The sequence below is a fragment of the Panthera tigris genome, chromosome C2 (assembly GCF_018350195.1).
Source record: "Panthera tigris isolate Pti1 chromosome C2, P.tigris_Pti1_mat1.1, whole genome shotgun sequence".
Classification (NCBI taxonomy): Eukaryota; Metazoa; Chordata; class Mammalia; order Carnivora; family Felidae; genus Panthera; species Panthera tigris.
Window position 1 is genome coordinate 120,268,194 of NC_056668.1, and position 14,464 is coordinate 120,282,657.

Consider the following 14,464-nt stretch of genomic DNA (forward strand, 5'->3'; position numbering starts at 1 on the left):
CTTACTGGGTTCTGGAGAGAATTAAGTGAGATAACACGCAGGACTGAACACACATGTATAAGTGCAGTAATCGGCACAGCAGTTACTCATGTGACTTCTCTTTCTGACAGATATAAAATTCACATTTTCCTTTATGCTTTGTTTGCTAGGATGCATGTGACTATGGACTTTTGTTTATTTATTTGGGTTCTGAAGTAACTTCCTCTAGTCTGGGTTTGGTTTTTTTTGTTGTTTTTTTTTTTTTAGTATAGTTATTCTTCCTTTCAATTTCCACTTCTCCCCTTGATTTTGGTGGGGCCCAAAGTCCTCTTTTATTTTCAGATCCTGATGGGCATCAGGCCTGAGAATTTGAAGTTCTTGGTTCTCATTCCTTCCAGTTTGACTGCTTCAGGGTGTGAGTGGGCTCAACAGCAAGGCAGGCAAGCACCTTGGTGGAACAATGGTGAGGTATGGGCAGGGGTGGATTAATTTGGCCCCAAGAAGGGAAGCCAGTGCTTACCACCATGATGTCTCAGATTTGTGTACAGAGGACAGACTCGATCTCCGCTGTCAATATGCAAGGAGTTCAGAACAGTGAGTCGGAGTGGGTGCGTGGCAGTATTCTGCACCACCACCTGGGGTCCAGAAGAGTGAGTGCAGACACTGAGAAACAGGGAATTTCTGAGGACTCACAAGCGTTGGAAGATTATGGTTTTGTGGGATCTGAAGCTTGTAAAATTTGGGGGCCTGCTTGAAGAGAAAAAAATACCAAAATAATTCACTTTTGCAAATGCTAAATATAGCATGGAACTCTGAAAAGTTAGCTAAGTTTCTTGTCAGGACCTTGGCAGGGGCCCCTTCAAGTAGGGGGCATGAAGCGTCAGCTTCATGCACTTCATGGTACATTTACCTCTGTCTCGTAGTGGTGTTCAGGCTAGGACTCCAGACACAGGAGTGAATACAGATCGGGAAACTGAGGCAGGAGTCCAATCCAAATCAGACTGGGTGCATAAAATAAAGGTTAAGAAAAAGGAGCTGACTTGTTATTTATGTAGGTATCCAGGGCTCAGTTCCAAATACAGGACTTAGGGCAGCCGGCACAACTCCACACCTTCCTTACACATTAGAAAGTCTGCATTGGCGGCCATATGATAACATGCCCAGATTCATGCAGGACTATGAAGGGCTCACTTCTCTGTCTTGTGGCCAAGTCACACGGATGAGTCGGACAGGGACTTGAACATACTAATTTATTTGTTTATTCATTCAGTCATCGAGCAGTTACTTTGTGTGTCTTGGAGGAAAAAAGAAGACTAAGCCCCCATCTCTGTCCTCAAGATGTCTAGAAAGCAGTGGTTGACATCTACACATGAGGTAGCCAGTGTCCCAAAGAAAATCACCGGTGGACCCCAAGAGCCTCTGAGTAGTGAGGAGGACTGTCCCGGTTTTAGCATTTCAAATCCTATGTTTTAAGAAGTTCCCCAGTCCAGGGCACACTGGGACAGTTGGTCAGCCTAGCAGGTGACTGTGACTAGTTTCCTTGGAGGCAGGAAGGCATTGAGGTTTCTGGGTTCAGCCTTGAAGCACCATTCACTTCCCTTTAGGGTGTGGTGGTCCTTGTGTACTTTCTGATCTAGTCTTGAGGAAGTGAATCCAAGTTCTTGGGAGTGTACGAGACGATACAATGAGTGGTAATCCTGGTCTCTGGTGTAAGAGGAGAACGTGTAAGGAGTGACAGTGGTGGGAAAGAGCCAGGGAGAGCAGGGCCACTTCTGAGGCCAAGCTCAGAATGTGAGGACCCAGATAAAGACCAGGGCCGCCAGGTGGTGGAGCTCAGAGTAGCAGTGGCCTCTGATTCAAGAACAGTGGACTGGCCCACTATCAAAGGGACCTTCAGAGTTTGTGAACCTTGTGCCCTATAGCCCACAGGCTCCTTGCCCTGAGAGCAGAGCAGGGTAAGAGATGCCAGCAGAGAACAATGAACATGGAAGAAACACAGTGTCCCTTTGCTACTCAGCCCTCTCCTAGGCAATTGTCCAGGTTTGGGAAATCAGCTCTGGATTTTTAACCTGAGAACTTCATGTTTAGTTTATCCCATACCCAACACCTGAAATTACATGCCAAATTTTGTGTATATAAGCATATTCTCAGAAGATAGCATCCATCAGGGTCTCAAAGGTGTTCAAGAGTGGAAACAGATTAAGAAACACTAGACTAAGTGGTTGCTGAAGTCCTCGTTTTCACATTATCTGATCCTTTGATAATAGGATAACTGATTTGAATTTATAAAAGGCGAAAGATTTATGCAATCTGAAGAGGAACCAGAATATATAATTCTGTAGTCTGTAGAATTCAGACTCAAGATTGTAACATCAACTCTTACCTAAATCTCTAGCCTTTCAGCCTGCCCTACAGATTTCTGGAACTTTGCACCCATAAAAACATGTAAGGCAATTTCTTAAAATCTCAATCTCCTTCTTTTCCTCTCTCTCTAATCTTCTGGGTCTGTTTCTCTGGGAAACTCTGATCAGTACACAACCCATTAGTCATTCATTTCAAGTTACAATACTAAGGATTAACACATATATGACTCGCCAAAATTCTTAATTTCATCACTGGTGAAAGCAATCCTGAGGCCATTTGGAATGAGTACTACTGGAAAGAAACAAGGTACAGAGACAAAAGAATATACTCTCATAGGTGTATGTTGTAAGCTTCAAGTAATATGGCCAAAGAGCCCAGTTTGGTAAAAATGGCTGAAAGCAAGTTGGTTAATGTGACAGTTTGGTCAAAAGGACAATTCGGTTCAAAATGAATATCCTTTACTTTTTAATTGTACCGTTAAACATTTCCAAAAATCATGTATCCATATTACTTTCATAATTTTACAAAAAGAAGATAATGAATATTTTCAGGCACTGGTTTTTTGGTGCTGGTGGTAGCGGAGAGGCTGCTGAAGCAGGCATTAACACCTTCCTGCTCCCTACAGATCAGGACTGCACCTTTGGAGCTGGACCACCTTCTGCGAAGGCTGGTGAAAGGAAGCTACAGGAATCTCAAAATTTCCCTAGGCCTTTCTGCGACTTTCTGTCCTGTCTGAAAGACTGCTGGAGGGGGGGGCGGGGGGGGGGGGTGGTGTAAAAGTGGCCACCCTACGCTTTGTCCCTTCTTCCTTACCAGAGGGCTGGAGAAGGTCTTACTCCTCGTGTGTTATTTCATTTACAAGTATTTATCGATGTGTATTACACGCACAAACTTTACCAGGTTTTCTTGGGAGAGTGGTCTGCGGGAGGAGCTAGGCTCTGCTCATCAATATATACTTCAGAATGAATTTTTAACTTCTTTTCAGGTCACTTTATTTTTAAAAACTGTCATAAATTGTAACTTTGATGAAAAGAAACGCGACGACCACCTCCCAAAACTCGCTCACCTCCGCGCAACCCTCAAGGCCTTCAGCGCCCAGCACCCGCGCCGAAAGGATCTCTGCGCGGCAGTGATGTCACGGCGTCGGGGCGGGGCCGCGGCAGGGGCGGGGCTGCGGTAGGGGCGGGACGCTTCCCGGATCTCGCGGAGGGGCGGGCCGGGGGCGGTGGCCCGGCTGGGCGCGCTCGGCCCCTGAGGTGCGGGCCTTTATAAACGCGCCCGCTCGGTAGGCGGTTGTTGCGGAGAGGTTTGCGGGGTCGGGATGGTCGGGGTGCGTGCGGTTTCAGAGCAGAGGCGCCCGGAGCAGAGCGCGCCAGGCCTGCCTCGCGCAGGCTTCGTGCTGGGGCTGGACGTAGGCAGCTCGGTCATCCGCTGCCACGTCTATGACCACGCGGCGCTGATCCGCGGCTCCAGCGCGCAGAAGGTGACGGGGGAGCGGGCGTCGGGGCCACGGGTTACGGTCGCGCAGAGCATGCGGGATCGAGTAGCGGGAGGCGAGCGGGTGGGGCCGCCTCATCAAGCTGCATGCAGCCACCTGCAGCACCGGCGGGCCCTTGGCCCTGAGCCGCGGACCGGGAGCGGGCAGATACCCGAATTTCCTCCCCGGACAGGGCTAACACTTGTGCGCCCTTCCTGTTCTGGCTGAGGGCTGGAGGGGCCGGGTTTGTGACCAGGTCGTTCGCTTGCTTCTATCACCTGCGGATTCGCCTTTCCAGCCTTTCCTGCGTGGGACTGCGGAGACTCGTAGGGCAGGGCCGGGCAGGGCACTCCGCGCGTATCCAACCAAAAGGTGCTTTGTGACTTGCTAGGTTTTTCCCAGTTCCTTAGGAGACCTCCAGTCCCGTCTTTATTTACATTTACATTTTTCAGATCTTAACAGAATTTATTGTCCATTCTTCATTTGTCTTCATTAACTGCTGTCAGAGTGCTGGTTGCTCACCTGAGGGACTGATTTTCATGGATATGGGAGGTATTGGATAAGTTTTGAAGGCTGCTGTCATTACTTTTATCTTTTCCATCTTTGGATTTTGCTTTGTTTTGTTTTGTTTGTTTTAATATTTGAGAGAGAGAGAGAGAGATTGCACACACTAGGGAGGGACAGAGAGAGAGGAAGACACAGAATCCAGAGCAGGCGCCAGGCTCTGAGCCGTGAGCACCGAGCCCCACGCGGGGCTCGAACTCAGGAGCAGTGAGATCATGACCTGAGCCGAAGTCGGTCGCTTAACCAACTGAGCCACCCAGGGGCCCTATCTTTTCCATCTTTGAACATTGATAAAAATAGCTTTTTCTGATTTGAGAAACCTCCCAACTCCTTGTTGTTATTAGTAAAGCGACCAACAGATTGATGTTCTTCTGTTCTTATTTTAATGAAGTGTTAATTTCTACAAGTGCACCAAAAATAATGTTGATTGGATATGGTGTTTTTACCCTTCTTTCCAATATCAACATCTTGTTTGATTGCCGCGTTAGGAGCCATTAGTTACCTAAACCATTCCCATCAGCCCTTGGACTCTTGTTTTTGCTCAGTTCCCTCTCTTCTTCCCAACCCCTTAGCAGTGTTTTTCAACCATAGCACTTGCCAGGAGTATGTCTAGCCAAGTTACTGCTTTGAGAAAACGGGGGAATTTCATTCTGGTTTCAGGACCAGGACAGAGAGCTGGGAGCCCAGCCACTTGCTGGGCCCTTCTCTGGCTACCTGTGCAGAAACCTACACACACAACCCTCCTCCAACCTGAAAGAACACTGTCCTTCAGTGACTGCATGCGTCTTATCTTTTTATGAGTCTTTATCACAACACAATGATACTTTTCACACAGTCTCCCTCATAATTCTAGACACACAGTACTTTTGTTTTAGGCAGTCGTGGGGTTTTTGTTGTTGTTTGTATGTGTGTTTGTTTAAGGAATTGAAGTATTTGGAACCAAAGGGAGACACAGATTGTCAGAAAATACAAAGTTTTGGTTGCTATTTTATTAGGGGCAAATGATTAACTTTTGAGAAATGAGGTAGGAATCTCAAAGTTGACTCAACATTGCTCTGAATAGCAGGAGCAAAGAATGTTTTGCTCACACTCTCTACTGTGATGTGTCTGGAAAGACATGTGAATTAATGAACATACAAAAAGTCCCTGCCCTAACGGATGAAGCACTTAGATTGAGGAGTTTTTAGCAATGCCTCTCCAACTGTAGTAGGAGTTTATAGCACTGCTTCTCAAAGTGTAGTCCCTGGGCATCTGGGGTAGAGATAAAGAAACTAAGATTTAGAAACTTGTGTAGCAGTTTGGTAGAGTAATTTTATGTCTGTTGACCTTAATACTGAAACACTTGGGATTTTCTTTTGTATGTAATTTTTTCCGAGAAAATTGTTTTATTTTAATTTTTTTATTTATTTTTAAGAGAAAGAATGCAAGCGGGGGGGGGGGTGGGCAAAGAGAAGGGGATGCAGGATCCAAAGCGGGCTCTGTGCTGACAGCAGAGCCCAATGCCAGGCTCAAACTCATAAACCGTGAGATCATGACCTGAGCTGAAGTCAGACACTTAACCGATTGAGCCACCCAGGAGCCCCTAGAAAATTGTTTTAATTGCGTCTTTTTGGTTTTTTTTAATGTTTATTTATTTTTGAGAGAGACGTTGCAAGCAGGGGAGGGGCAGAGGGAGAGGGAGACACAGAATCGGAAGCAGGCTCCAGGCTCTGAGCTGCCAGCACAGAGTCCTATGCGGGGCTTGAACTCAGAGTGTGAGATCATGACTTGAGGTGAAGTTGGAGGCTCAACTGACTGAGCCACGCAGGTGCCCCTAGAAAATTTTTTAGTTGTGTCTTATTGTTGGTCCAGGGGCACCTGGGTGGCTCAGTCGGTTAGGCATCCCACTTTGGCTCAGGTCATGATCTTACCCTTCGTGCATTCAAGCCCCATCTCACACTCTGTGCTTACAGCGATGAGCCTAGAGCCTGATTGGGATTGTGTGTCTCCCTCTCTCTTTGCCCCTCCCCCTCTCTTGCTCTGTCTCTCAGAAATAAAAAAAATTAAAAAAAATTGTTGGTCCATGGTTCACCTGGATGGCTCAGTCACTTGAGTGTCAGACTCTTGATTTTGGGTCAGGTCATGATCTTGCAGTTTATGGGATTGGCCAGGGTCAGGCTCCAGGCTGTCAGCTTGGGATTCTCCCTTTCCCTCTCTCTTTGTCCCTCCCCCATGCATGCTTTCCCTCTCTCTCTCAAAATAAATAGTAAACATTAAAAAAAATTGTTGGTCCGTAACAAATTAGAAAAGAACAATCAGCAATTGGTCGGTCACTTACTTCAGATAGCTGGAGTTGTTTGAGAAGAAGGATCTTTTTGGCCTACATTGCTACTTAGCACCTGGTTTATTACCTCATGGGTACAGAATAAATCACTATATTGCATTTAATTAAAGTATTAAGAATTCAGTTTGCTTCATGAAACTTTGGTTTGGACACAGAACTTTTGTATATTTTCTCAGATGAAAATCACCTCTGCTAATATGATGGTAAGACTGCATAGTAGAAACCCAAAACCTCTTAGTATAGGATTCGATTGATGCTGCTGCATAAATAGCTTCAAAGAGAAAGAGAGAAAGAAAAAGTGAAGAGATCACCCTTTAGAGACAAGAACAAAATAGGCTGTGTTAGTTTTTTACATAAAATTGAAATCCCAAACATGAACCCTTATGTTAGGAGGCTAATACCAGGCCTCTCAGAAGACCAGTTTTATTTCTTGTGGCATTCATTTTTTAGCAGCAGAGATACGTTTTTAGGCTTTTAAAATAATTTTTACTTTTTATTTATCTTTATTTATGTATTTATTTATTTTAGAGAAAAGTACAAGCTGGGGAGAGGCAGGCATAGGGGGAGGCAGTGGGGAGAGAGAAAGAGAGAATCTTAAGCAGGCTCCCCACTGAGCACAGAGCCTGATTCAGCGCTCTATCTCACGACCCTGGGATCATGACCTGAGCTGAAATCAAGAGTTGGACACTCAACTGACTGAGCCACCCAAGCGCCCCTAATTTGTATTTTAAAAGCAAATCTTTCTATAGATTCTTGAATATTGGTGTTACAAACTAAATCCACGTGTCAATATTTGATGTTTCTAATTTTAAAAATGGAGAAAGTTTATCATGTTCCCCATTGGAACATCATGCTATTGTGAGAAACCATGGAAAACAATAACATCTTGGTGGGAAGAACAGGATAGAAAGGCCACTTCAAAGAAAACGGTATGGCCTCTACTACTGTGTACCCTTCTGGACAGTCTTGAAAACTTCTGGTTGCTGTCTTTTTGTTTTGTTTGTAATCCACAAAACAGATCTTGTTAGCTTTGGTTATACTTTTGTCTAATCGGTGTGGTCTTCCTTCAGTACAAGAGATTTCTCTGTTGTGACATGTTTGGGGATAGTGAGATGTCTGGGCTGGTGGAGTGGGGGGAGTGACTGTGGAGTGCCACCATCAAGTCTGAAGGTTTGTAGACTTGAGGCAGTGATGTCCACTTTGAGTTTTTTTGGATGAGGAAGTGTTTGTTGCAGCTGAGCCATTTGTCTATGGTCATGAAAGCCTTGCCTAGAAAAAAGCAAATATTAGAAAGGGAGTAGATTTTGTTAAATATGTCTCAGAACTCAGTGGATTCTTTTTTCATATCAGACCTTGTCACCCTCATGCTCCCCACATAGTCACTGTCTCCTCAGCATTCCTTTTTTTTTTCTTTATTTTGGCCTTTTCTTACATGTTCGATCTTTGGTTGGCTATTTGTTCATATTTTCAGTACCACTCAGTAGTCTTACCCCACTCAGCTATATCTGGTATTTGCAGGGAAAGAACTCTTCTGGATCAGCCCCTCTGGAGAGTAAACCTTTTACCATCTGCTTGGTTAGGTAGGGGCAGTGATGGGGCTGGAGGAGGGGATTGGGGATCCTTATAAAGACTTTGAACCGATCTTGTGTGTTCAGCCTCATTTGGCAGCCCAACCTTTGGAGGTACCTCTAATTTACCATGGAATCTCTGCCGGGGTTGAATAAAGATGCGGTGCAATCTGAGTAGGGAGTGAAGTATCATCTTTCTGCTCTCTTTAGCCATGTGCCACCCACACACTCACTGTTATCATTAACAACATTTGATAAAACCTAGGTCTGAGCCTGTTTGCTCTCTTCTCATTGTCCTTCTGCATTAACCTTTTGTCTTTTAATTGTAGAGAGAGAGGGCATGCAGGCAGGGGAGAGAGACAGAGATAGAGAGAGAGAGAGAAAATGAGAGAGTGTGAGAGAGAGAGAGAGAGAGAGAGAGAGAGAGAGAGAAAGAGACAAAATCTTAAGCAGGCTCCATGCTCAGCACGGACCCTGACTCAGGGATTGATCCCACAACCCAGGGATCATGACCTGAGTCGAAATGAAGAGTTGGACGCTCAACCAACTGAGCCACCCAGGCACCCCTTGAATATATAGATTTTAAATCTTTCACTGAACTTAGGAAATTTTCAGCACTGTTACTTCCCTGGAGTAATTTTTTTTTTTTTTTTTTTTTTTTTCACTGAACTCTTTCTTTTCTTCTCTGGGGAGTCTGATGACATAAATACTAGACCTTTTGCTCTTGTCTCATAGATCCCTGAGGCTTTATTTGATTTTTTCCCCAATATTTTTCCTTTCTTATATTTATGTCAGATAATTTCTATTGATCTATCTTGGTTTACTGCCATTCTTCTATTATCTTTATTTTACTATTGAGGCCATCCAGGATTTTTGTTTGTTTGTTTTTTGTTTTTTAGAGAGAGCATGAGTGGCTGAGGGGCAGAGGGACAGAGAGAGAGAGAGAATCTTAAGCAGGCTTCATGCTCAGTGCCGAGCCCAATGCGGTGCTCAATCCCAAGACCCTGGGATCATGACCTGAGCTGAAATCAAGAATTGGATGCTCAACTGAGTGAGCCACCCAGGCGCCCCTGTTTTAATTATTATATTTTTCTTTTTTAAAATTGATTTTACCAGCTTTATTGAGGTATGATTGACAAGTAGAAGTTGTATATATATGTAAGGTGTACAACATGATGTTTTGGTATACATATACATTGTGAAATGATTACCACAATTAAGCTAATTAACATACCCAGTAACTCACATAATCACTATTTGTGCATGTGTGTGTGTGTGTGTGTGTGTGTGTGTTGAGAACACTTCACAACAGTTCTCTTAGCAATTTCAAGTGCACAATACATTATTATTAACCATAGTTACCATGCTGTATGTTAGGGCTCTAGAACTTATTCATCTTATATCTGAAAGTTTGTACCCTTTGACCAGCATCTTTCCTTTTCCCCCATTTTCCTAATTATTGTATTTTTCAGTTCTAATATTTTTTTTGTCTTAACATTTCTTGGCTGAGACTTTTTATCTTGGCATTTGTTTCAAAATAATTTGCCCTTCTTTCTTGGAACATTTTTATAATCGCTGCTTTGAAGTCTTGATCTGATATTTGTCATCTTGGCGTTAGTATCTATTACCTTTTCCCATGTGAGGGTAGATTTTTCTGGTTCTTCACATACCTTATAATTTTCAGATTGTATCAAGGAATTTTGAATATTGTGTTATAAGAGTCTGGGTCTTGTGTAAATCTTATGATGAATGTTGATATTTTTCTTTTACCAGGCAATGAATGCAGTTCGGTTCAGGCTACCCTTCTGTGGACTTTGGTTTCACTCTTGGTTATTTCCAAAATCTTGGTGGTACTATTTGCATCTGTCCTGTGCATTTGCCACCCAGTAGTCAGTCTGGCACCTGGGTAGTGGTCTCTCCCTTAGTTCTATTCTTAACATCTTTGCTATGCTGTTTAGGATTACATTCACACATGTGCAGCTTTGAGGTGAGCCTCGAGATTCATTCACAACTTTCTGGAGCAGCTTTCCCAAGCCCCTCCCTCTCTGAGATTTTCCTGGTACTTTTTGATTCCCTGAGCCTCCCCTTGTGGCTACTCTTGCCAGAACGCTAGAGCTTTCATTACCCTACTCTGCTGGCACTTCCTATGCCCACAGCTGGGGCTACGCATCAGGAAGCACAGAGAGAGAAAAAAAGCCATGAGGGTCTTGGGCCACAGCTCCTCTGATTGGAGAGGAAGTTTTACCTCCTTCAGTATTTTAGGTGCTTGTGATTACTGATGCAACCACTACTACAAGATAGCTTAGGTACAAACGTATGTGGGCAAAGTGGGGGAAAAAAGAAATATGGAGGACTTCTCCCATTCTCTCTGTTAGCCAAAACATGAGAGCTTCTCTTGGAGTTTCCACTGCGCCCTGGTACTCACTTCTGGTTTTGTGGACTGCCTTGAGTCCAGGCCAGGGAAGATCAGGAAATAAAACGGGAAACTTACCACCAGTTCAGTTGTGGAGTCCACAAATAGCTGCTCCATGCATTCAGTGGGAGAGACGGGGTGGAGTGTGCTTCCTTCATCATAGTCTGAACCAGAACCTGGTACTTGATTTGTTGATTTTTATATTTAAAAAGATATTTCTCTTGTTATAAAAATGGAACATCTCCATTCTGGAAAACTTGGAAAATAAAGATAAATTTGGAAAGTAAGGACAAAGAAAACTAAAATTTTCTATAAGTCATGAACAAAAGAAAACTTTTTATTTCCTATTTTGCATTTTAACAATAAAAATGAATTAGATAATAAAATCATGTTGTTAATCATTTTAACCAGTAATTTTAAGACCCAGATATTATTGACGTGCTCTAATGTTGTTTTTATTAAATTTCCTTTTTCTAAATAGGTACAAAGTCTTTATCCTCAAACTGGCTGGGTTGAAATTGATCCTGATGTTCTCTGGCTTCAGTTTCTTGCTGTAATAAAAGAGTCTGTTAAAGGTAATTAGATTTAGAAAAATAAAAATAATAAAGTATATTTTGTGTTAGTAAGAGTTTTCCTCAGTCTTTAGAATTTTGTGGGTTGCCTAAGCTATAATTATACAAATAGTATTTTACTGGGGTCACAATTTCCCAGTATTTTTCAGCTGACATTTGTGGTTTACCATTAACCACTTTGTCAAGGAAAGGTAATGGCAACTCTCTCCTCTGGCTTAAGTCTTTTTTCAACTGTAGTATAAAGGTTCACCTTCCTTCTTCATTCCTAGTTGTAGTTAGTGCTCATTTGATTTCGTGTTGTGTACAAAATACCAGAGGTTATTTATTAACAAAGTTATAACACACAGTTCCTGCTGTTAGAAATTTACACTTGAGATACCTTTATTGTTAGACAAGGGTTTTTTTTGTTTTTTAATTTTTTTTAAATGTTTACTTATTTTTGAGACAGAGAAAGACAGAGCATGAGCCGGAGAGGGGCAGAGAGAGAGAGGGAGACACAGAATCCAAAGCAGGCTCCAGGCTCTGAGCTGTCAGCACAGAGCCCAATGCCGGGCTTGAACTCACAAACTGTGAGATCATGACCTGAGCTGAAGTCAGACACTTAACCATCTGAGCCACCCAGCTGCCCCTGTTTTTGTTTTTCTGTGTGGCCTCTTGATGCAAAGTGCTGTCCTGGCCATAGCGACAGTCTGAAATCTTAGCTCTTTAAGAACATTTTCAATGCAACTTTCTTTAAGAACATGGCAAAAGATGACTTATAAATGTGAATTCCAAAAGATCTTTTACTTCACTTTTGTGATTCAATTGCTTCTCCTTCTTACCTTTTTTGGTTTGAAATATGTCAAACTTATTTTAAAAAGTTCCAGTAGTACATGGAATACCTGTATACCTTTTTCCCAGATTCAAACATGTTTAGTAGTGTTTACCATCCTTTGCAAACTCTTTTATTTGACCCATTTGAACATTGGCTGTGACATAATAACCTGTTCTCCCTAAATACTTGAACATTATCTCCAAAGAAAGGGGAATTCTCGGGATGCCTGGGTGGCTCAGTCGGTTGAGCGTCTGACTTCAGCTCAGGTCATGATCTCATAGCTCATGAGTTCCAGCCCCGCGTCAGGCTCTGTGCAGACAGCTCAGAGCCTGGAGCCTGCTTTGGATTCTGTGTCTCCCTCTTTCTCTGCCCCTCCACTGCTTGTGTTCTGTCTCTCTCCCTCTTTCTCAAAACAATAAACAAACGTTAAAAAATATTTTTTAAAAAAGAAAGGGGAATTCTCTTATATAACTACAGTGCACTTATCTTAGAGGAAATTTAACATTAATACAGTAATATTTTCTAATGCTTCATCTTCAATAGTCCTCTCTTATCTCAGTCATTAATAGCTTTTTTCCCATCCAGAATCCGGCCAAAGATGAGGCATTGCATGTAGCAGTCAGTCTATCTAGTCTCTTTTAATCTAGAGCGTGTTCTTTATGACACTGACAATTTTCAAAAGTACAGACCAGTTTATTAGACAGTCCTACATTATGGGCTTGTCCTGATTTATTCCTCATGATTAGCTTCAGGTTAAATATTTTTGAGAGAAGTACTGTATGTGAGGTGATATGTCTTCCTCGGTACTCAAATTGAAGTTGTCCCTATTTTTCCTAGTGGAATAAATTGCTCTTTTAAAACAATATCATGAAAAATACTCAAGTAGCTGTATTTTAAGAAATATGAACCAAAAAAAACCCATGTTTTATTTGCATTTAGCATTTGTTTGTATGGAAAATAAGATCTGAGCTTCAGTAATTATAATACTTTCCCTGGGGATTTTCCTTTACTGTCATCAACCAGCTTCTATTATGGTGTGTTGATCTTGAAAATAAGTTGTTTTACCGGCAAATAGGGGTTGATTCAGGAATAGCAGAATTGCAATTTGGGACAAGCAAGCTGTGGCAAAAACCATAGGCTAGTCCAACAAACAAAAAAGAGGAATGTTATTTTGTTAAAAAGGAGAAAGAAGTTGGGAAGGTTTGTTTTGAACTGTGGTCCATTGGGAGACAAGCAAGAGTTTAGGGTGATGATGGTTTCTCATTGGCTTGGGTAGTAGATTTGTTATGGAAGATGCAGCGTACGTCTTTTCCTATCAGGACCTGTGATTGTCAATTCTTTTCTGCTGAGGATTCTTTTCGTGGGGTCTGTAATTGATAGGTCTTCCTGTAATTGACCCAGTGGTATGGCTGTGACTGCATTTTAGAGAGGTTTCCCTGTATTAATTTTCATAGGTTGATCATTGCTTGAATTAAGATCCATTCTTTTACTATTACAAGAAGAAAATACAATCCAAGTAACCTTGAGTATTGTTTGTTTTTTTCCTAACATTTAAAGCAAAAGCCCATTTTGCTATTATTCAAATATGACCTTTTTCCCGTTAAGTAAAAAATTACTACAAAATCATCTTAGTAATGCTTTCTTTATTAGCTCCAGTTATGTTACTAAATGCTAAACCCAGATGTTTTTCTTAAAGATTATATTGAATTTTCTATTTCCCATACTATAATATTATAAAGAAAACTTCACTGGCTTTTACCCCCATGTGTTTTACCTATCTTTATTTTTAGCTGCAGGAATAGAGATGAATCAAATTGTTGGTCTTGGCATTTCAACACAGAGAGCAACTTTTATTACATGGAACAAGTAAGTACGTTGTTTGATAAACATTCTGTTGCTGGGTTCATACCATAGTGAGTGTGCTGCTGTAAGACCTTTTTGAGGAGTTTTAAATTTATGAATTAAGAGTTTTGCTTGGTTAAGAGGGATGAAAGTGGGCCTGCTTTCTGGCGTTTTAAAGTACACTCCCTGCATGTTGTTTGGGCTTGACTTCTATTAAATAATAACAATAAAAATATTATTACTGTCATTACAATTCTCCATTCCTTTCTTTTGAGGTGAGTTAGTTTTTCAAATAAGCATGGATTGAAATCTTAAAAATTAGCTTATATCTAAAAAGATTCAGGACGGGGCGCCTGGGTGGCGCAGTCGGTTAAGCGTCCGACTTCAGCCAGGTCACGATCTCGCGGTCCGTGAGTTCGAGCCCCGCGTCGGGCTCTGGGCTGATGGCTTGGAGCCTGGAACCTGTTTCTGATTCTGTGTCTCCCTCTCTCTCTGCCCCTCCCCCGTTCATGCTCTGTCTCTGTCCCAAAAATAAATAAAAAAAGTTA

General features: G+C 42.3%; 1 protein-coding gene across 4 annotated transcripts in view; it reads left to right on the forward strand.

Annotated features, from left to right (window-relative positions):
* The first annotated feature begins 3,544 nt into the window (after positions 1-3,544).
* Positions 3,545-14,464, forward strand: part of GK5 (glycerol kinase 5) — a 76,695-nt gene continuing 65,775 nt past the window's right edge. For 2 of the 4 annotated variants that reach the window (XM_042998613.1, XM_042998614.1), the window contains exons 1-3: positions 3,638-3,826; positions 11,170-11,263; positions 13,865-13,940. In XM_042998613.1, the coding sequence (XP_042854547.1) occupies positions 3,665-3,826; positions 11,170-11,263; positions 13,865-13,940 (332 nt within the window). In that variant the 5' untranslated portion in view covers positions 3,638-3,664. The other 2 variants (XM_042998616.1, XM_042998615.1) reach the window with 2 other exon arrangements.